The sequence below is a fragment of the Manihot esculenta genome, chromosome 15 (assembly GCF_001659605.2).
Source record: "Manihot esculenta cultivar AM560-2 chromosome 15, M.esculenta_v8, whole genome shotgun sequence".
NCBI classification, from domain to species: domain Eukaryota; kingdom Viridiplantae; phylum Streptophyta; class Magnoliopsida; order Malpighiales; family Euphorbiaceae; genus Manihot; species Manihot esculenta.
The window spans coordinates 2511501-2518205 of NC_035175.2; the positions used below are offsets into that span (position 1 = coordinate 2511501).

General features: G+C 32.8%; 1 protein-coding gene across 2 annotated transcripts; it reads left to right on the top strand.

Moving 5' to 3' along the window:
- Positions 1–3690: 3690 nt before the first annotated feature.
- Positions 3691–5970, top strand: LOC110601099 (slit homolog 1 protein). 2 transcript variants are annotated; one of them, XM_021738113.2, is made up of 6 exons: positions 3691–4096; positions 4249–4401; positions 5097–5177; positions 5265–5390; positions 5485–5580; positions 5667–5970. In XM_021738113.2, exons 1-6 carry the CDS (start codon positions 4003–4005, stop codon positions 5741–5743), a joined length of 627 nt encoding a protein of 208 aa, XP_021593805.1. In that variant the 5' UTR covers positions 3691–4002; the 3' UTR covers positions 5744–5970. The 2 variants fall into 2 exon arrangements, with proteins under 2 accessions (XP_021593805.1, XP_021593804.1); XM_021738112.2 differs by having other exon boundaries at positions 3694–4096; positions 4246–4401.
- Positions 5971–6705: the final 735 nt, after the last annotated feature.

Genomic DNA, 6705 nt, shown 5'->3' on the forward strand with positions numbered 1-6705 from the left:
GGGAGTTAAAAGTAATTGAAAGCTCTATGATCTTCTGTTTATTAATGAGTTGATGGTGAGATGGGGGAGGCTCAGAAACCATGTGAAAATGGGTCACGAACATGCAGAATCCGTGTAAAATACTCATGTCAATACTTGGGATAGGGGGGTGCTTGTCCACTTGAGGTCTATTCTGGGGTCATGGATTTTAGACCTCATGTCATCTTGTGGGGTCCTTAGAGGAGTGTACTTGTAAGGGAGTGCACGTGCTTATCCTATCCTAGCCGGTGGATTCTTCTTCACTGTCTTTTAAGTTAAGTTTCTTGTTCATGATCCGAAGTGAAGGTCGCCTTTGACAGTCGATAATAACAAGAAAATATCAGTTTTTATTTTCTCTTATTGGACTGACGGAAAATAATAATAAACTTATTTTTTTCCTATTTGAAAAGAAAAAAGTGATAAAAAATATTATTATTTTTCTGAAATTACAACTTTACAGTTTATTCTAAATAAAATTTAAAAAATTAAAGGATATATATGTAATTTTAAATTGAAATAATGATTTTACTTTATTTTCTCGTTAATTTGAATAGAAAATAACCAAGGTAAAACAATTTTATTTTCTTTAACTTTTCAAATGAAGGAAAATGTTACTTTTTTCTTAATTTATTTTCCTTCTTTTCAACTTTTTTGTATCCAAACATACTGCAAGGGAAGTTCCTTTCCATCATTTTCCATCTCCAAAAGGGTAGGGGTCAAGATGCTTTGATAATCCTGTACTACAGTCTACAGACAATGCCATACATGATGATGCTGATGAGATTGTAGAGAAGTTGTTGGGGTGACAACACAATTTATATCACAGTTACTATCTGGCTTTAGCCTGAGCTTATATTGGAAGGGCCACTGCCAGCACACATCAAATCCTGGAAACTCTGGCATCTTCAGGGAAGGAAAACAATATTGAATTTTGTTTGGAATAACTATTTATTTTATAATAAATAAATTCTCATGAAATTATATATTATTTTTTAACTTTTTGAAAAAATAAATTTTTAAATTAAAAAATAAACATTTCACTTTAAATAAAAATTATTATAAAAAACCAATTAAATTAAATTTCTATCAAAATCTTTTATTACTTAGCACTGACTGCAGTAATGGTATTGGACCTAGTGGTGAAGGAGTATTAATGGTAATGGTTTTGGGACATTATTAAAAATATCGCAGATGATGAAAAGATTAGTTGGCAGTCACGTGGTGTGTGTGTGTGTGCATGCTTCCCATTTGACGTGGTGGTTTGATTGTCCATTTTCCTTTTCTATAAGAGCTCTAATCTCTCAATTAAAGATACTGTCAACATGTTGGCATTGCACATTCAACCAAAATTAGGTGTCCAGGAATAATACATCATACATATATAATCACGTTAGCTTAAGTATTTTTTTTTTCAAATGATGCAATTAATTTTTATTGATATACATTTCTGGCGCATCGAAGGTGGTGATGATCTCTATGTTTTGTCGCAGGTGAATGTTAATCATGTGATAATGGTCTTCATATACTTTCAAAGACATTCTGTAAATGACTGATACAGTCTGGTTAATCTATCACTGACACTTACAATACCAGACATGTTAATTATGTGATTAATTATTGTTTGTTGAGAAAATGGTATGGAATTGGAAATTTCTCTCTAAGGTCTCATGCCACGTGGAATACATATATATTTTTTAAGATTGATTTTCCCTCTTTTTGTTTGTACTAGTCATTGGTCTTATCGAAGAAAATGATATTCAAAATCAAATAATCAGCGAGCTTAGAAGAATAGGATTTTCGATCTCCTACATTTTGAAAGAAGTAATTTTTATTTTTAAAAAAATTAACCTCTGTGTATCTCATTTTCGAAGAAAAAAATTTAAATAAATTTTTATAAAATTATTAGTCATACATGATTTCATTTTTAAAAAAATTAATTAAATTCTTATAAAAATTTTTATTTTAAATAAAGTTAAATGATTTTATTATAAAATTAGATTGTTTTCTAATAAAGATTGTTATAAAAAAGGAACATTAAAAATAGTTTTTGCAACGAAAGAAACATATAAAACGACTAAAATTTAAGTAGCTATATAATTATTTTCAGAAATTATAAGTTACACCTATTAGATGATAATAATAAAATTTTTTTTGTTAAATGTTAGTAAAGAAATAAATTCAAGTTCTTAACAACAAATTTATATTTTGAGACTTTAAAATAATAAATAATTTTAAATTTTCATTTATTATTATAATAATAAAATAGCTCAATAGAGATAACAATAAATAGAAAATTACAAAAAAAAAATCCATTTCTACAATATTTAATTTTAAAATTAAATTGGTAAAATTCTTAGTTCTAAATTTAGATAAATGTTTTTAGAGATAAATTAACAAAGTGAATCACTAAAATTTAAGATTTATAATAACTTGAATAAATTAAAACTTTAAATTAATTTTTTAGAAAATAAAAGGGGTCAATTTAAAAAGAAGGTTAGATCAATTTATTAAAAGAAAAAAAAAATGGTTTTGGGAAGGCCCCAAGCCCAAGGTGGTCCATCGCTGAGTTTTTGTAGAAAGTAAGAGGACCACATAGTCCTTGAGCAACAAAGTGTCCTCCAAGAAGGTCATTATAAGCCGATGCTCTTGGATCATGTCGGTCAGGTTTTGACCACTTTGTTTTTCTTTTACATTCACTAGACGCGGTAAAACAGCTATTTTCACTCCCCGACATGAATAATTTCGAAATTGTTCATATTTCCTTTACTGAGTACTTTGGGCTGCAAACACGTGATATGAATATTGGTATTGGGCTTTCATGTTCAGCTCAATCTGCGATAGAAAAAGAAAATGATGTTTTGTCGATAATGCGAAAATTCCAAACTGGAAGACATGGGGATTGACTTTCCCTTCCACTTGGACATGACCCAACACAAATTCCATCCTTCCTAATTTCTAATATCTGAATTCTTCAATTTTTCATTATTTCAAATCATGACATCCACCAAAACGGTGCCTAATTTTTGTGTCATAATTCGTTAAAAGGATTCAGGATTTAATTTTATTTAAAAAATAATTGCTATTATAAATAATATTCCCTGTCTCAGCATATATATATATAATTAACAATAAATTATTTTATTTTAAATAATAGTTTACTTATTAAGTTATTATAATACGTATTAATTTAATTTAATTAATTAGTTAATTTTCAATGAGGAAAATGAACAAAGTAGATATTAAATATAAATGAAATTTGTTTTTTCAATTATATGATAATAAAATAAATGTATTTTTTAAAATATGAATATAGTTTAAGTTAATTTAAATATTTTAAATAATTTTTGTTACAAAAATAAGAGATATGTATAGGAAAATAAAATATCCCTTGATTTTTTTTTAATCATAAATATCCCTTGGTCGAGTCCCAATTAAGAAGGTAGGTGTCGACTTTAGAAAATGGAAACTAGAAAGAGATGAATCGGCGTTAGTTGTCCGCCGCCCAGTTTAGAAACTGAACATCGCCACAACCATCATCAGCTGCATTTATGAAGATGCATTCCGTCAACCATTGTATTTAATCCACTGAAGGTGAAGTGTGAATGAATTCATACCCAATTTGCCTAAGCCTCTATTTTAGATCCTGGCTTCACGTGGTGAGATATATTTATCTCTGATTTTAGATACGCCCAAATAAAAATTATCTAATTAATGAAGATAGGAGAGTCGTGCGTGGATTATTAAAAATGTGAGGGGGCATTGGAGAGGATCCGACTCCCAGAGCAAATTGCCAACGACCCCGTTCAAACGATATGTCATTTTTTCAAGTCAGCCACGTTAACCTTTGAACTTCCATGTCTCAACAGTGGAGTAGCTTCCATTTTTAACGATCGTCCCCAATTTTCAAACTCCTAAAAATACAGCTACTCCACTCATCATCTCTCTCTCTCTCTCTCTCTCTCTCCTTTGTTGTTTGTTCCAGAGATGGCTCATGCTTGTGCCCTTGCAGCTCTTCTTCTTTTGCAACCTATGATTGCAAGGAGTGACTTCTTATCTCCAATTCTTTCTCCTGTGTTTGGTTTGTTCTTCAATCCTTCAATGACCTAGCCTGTTCTGATTTGCCTCCATAAATTTATTTATTTTGTTCCTTCACTTGACCTTTTCTTTTTTCTATTATTGACTTAAAGGTTAAAGTCTCTCTTCCTTGATCTGGTTTTTTGCCTGCAGAAGATGTGTGCAAGAAAGTGGAATGTGGAAAAGGAACCTGCAAGCCATCCCATAACAGCACTTTGTTTTATGAATGTGAATGTGATTCTGGCTGGAAGCAGACTCGCTCAGACCATGATGATAATCTCAAGTTTCTTCCTTGCATAGTACCCAATTGTGAGCTCTCTCTCTCTGTTTACTCCTTATATTTAGAATTAAATCACATGGATCCTCTAGATGTACGCACTTTACCAAGTCTGTTTTCACTTGCTCATGCTAGTGATTCTATCTATAAAGCATTTGTCCTCCTTTTTGTTTTTGAGTTTTAGCATTTTTAGATTGGTTAAAGCTGACTAGAGCCAAGTGTATCATTTGGGAATTCCTATTGTTTGAGAAAATTAAGAGGATTATGTGTGAGAATAGAGATGGTAAATTTACCAGAAGATTCTAAGTTTCGTGGTCAGCAAAAGAATATGAAGGATGAAAAAATATATATATTATGTATTTAAATATAATATCTGGAGTCAAAAGTGTATATGACCATATCATATCTGCACCCCCCTGTGCCTTACTCAGGTGATAATTTTTTCTTTTTCTTTCAAAAATAATATAATATTTTCTATTTAGGTTGTCAATGCAAGTTATCACTGTCTTATCAAGGAACCCTGTCGTGATAAACTTCTATTTCATTAAGAAACACAAACAAATACACTTGTCAGAATTAGATGGTGATATTTTACCCATATCAAGTTAAAGATTAGGTTGTGTGATTATCCTCACCAACTCTGGACAATGGACTGGTTTTCCTTATATAATTAAGTCATTTTTAAGCAATAGTTCTTCTGCATTGCTGATTGATTGTGTTGCTTTAGGTACACTGGACTACACATGTCAGGCAGCTCCCTCGCCGGTTCAAGATAAATCAACCAAATCTAATGCATCAATTGTTGATCGTAAGCCTGACATAGCCAAAACGCTGTGTTTCCATTTGGTAATTTCATTAATAAATGATTGAAGTTTATGTTCTTTCTGTTATGTAGCCTGTTTCTGGACTGATTGTGGAGGCGGTTCCTGTAACAAGACATCTACTTTCACTTATAGATGCGAATGTACAGAGGGTTACTATAACCTTCTCAATGTCTCTGCCTTTCCATGCTTCAGAGAATGTAAGAGACTCTAGTTTGCTAATGCTTGTTTAAATGTTAAGTTGATTTGTCAAGGATATTAGAGTACTGACATAGGTGTTGATGCTAATAAAAGGCTCGATCGGAATGGACTGTTCAAGACTTGGGATTTCACTTTCAAATAGGTCAGCTGCACCAGCACCTGTATTAACTGATAGCAGTCAGAATCAAGGTGAGGTCGTCAATTTAAGCTTTGATACTGCCTGCAAATTTCTGCTTTTACGTTTAACATTCTTGTGCCACATCTTTGCTTTGCAGGTGGTTCAAGTCTTAAACAAAGTTTCCCTTGGTTGATGGTATTAATCATGTCTCTGGCTATGATTCAGTGGACATAGAACTGGAGGTGCCACATTCCAGTTAGATTGATCATCTGCTTTTGATTTAGTGTTTGATGCCTCATTTTAGTTAAATAATTGCATTTCCGTATGTAGATTTCCATATTATATGAATACGAATTCCTATTGCAGGAATTAGGATAGCACATGATGCAGAGAGGTGTTTTTTTCACAGAGGTGTACAGAACATGCTATCACATATATATGCCAGATGCTGTTTGTGTTTATACCTGTAGCTTATAGTTATATGGAGTTCTGAATCCAATAAAATTGAATAAACTGCACAATCGAACTGTGAGGCTGTTAAATTTCCCATCGCAAGCCCATCCAGGACTCGAACATGTTGGGCCAAGTCCATCTAGGACTCAAATGTCTTGGCCCATATCTGCTGTTTTCGGCGAGGTCCAGGCTTTACACGGCAGCTATTATCCAAAATGGCTAGGTTTTTATTGTAAACCCAATTGTCACTGGATTTGGTTTTCCTTTGAGAAAATTTTGGCGTCCTGAACCCTGATTGATAGAAATGATTGATCCAGCTGACAGGATACCCACCTCCAATCTGTCTCTAATACTAATTACTAATTACACTATGAGTCTATGACTCTGCATCAGGTCGCGCACACACGTCCACCAATCGATCCCTCGTCAAAAACCTCCTTAAAAGAAAGCTCCTGCACATAAAATGCCCTAAAAAGCTAATCTAGAGAGCTAAAATGTCCCATCCTATACCCTCCAGTACACATCACTTCCCACTCAAACCCCCCCCGGCTTTCAGTACGGCGCCTCTTTCCGGCTGCGTACGGCCCAGATTTTGGGCATTGTTTCTGTAGGCATGTATAGCTCCACGATTGAACGGTCCGTCGAGAACTTTTTCTTTTATATGTTTTATTTCTTAATTAAAAATAAGACCAACCCGAAGTTTCCTATTTATTACTCTCTATTAACAGTGACTTTAGAAGTTT

Coding starts and splice junctions, on each gene's coding strand:
- LOC110601099 (XM_021738112.2), top strand. CDS start 4,003: ATGGCTCATGCTTGTGCCCTTGCAGCTCTTCTTCTTTTGCAACCTATG. Junction 4,402..5,096: donor TCCTTGCATAGTACCCAATT/GTGAGCTCTCTC, acceptor GTGTTGCTTTAG/GTACACTGGACTACACATGT. Junction 5,391..5,484: donor CTTTCCATGCTTCAGAGAAT/GTAAGAGACTCT, acceptor TGCTAATAAAAG/GCTCGATCGGAATGGACTGT.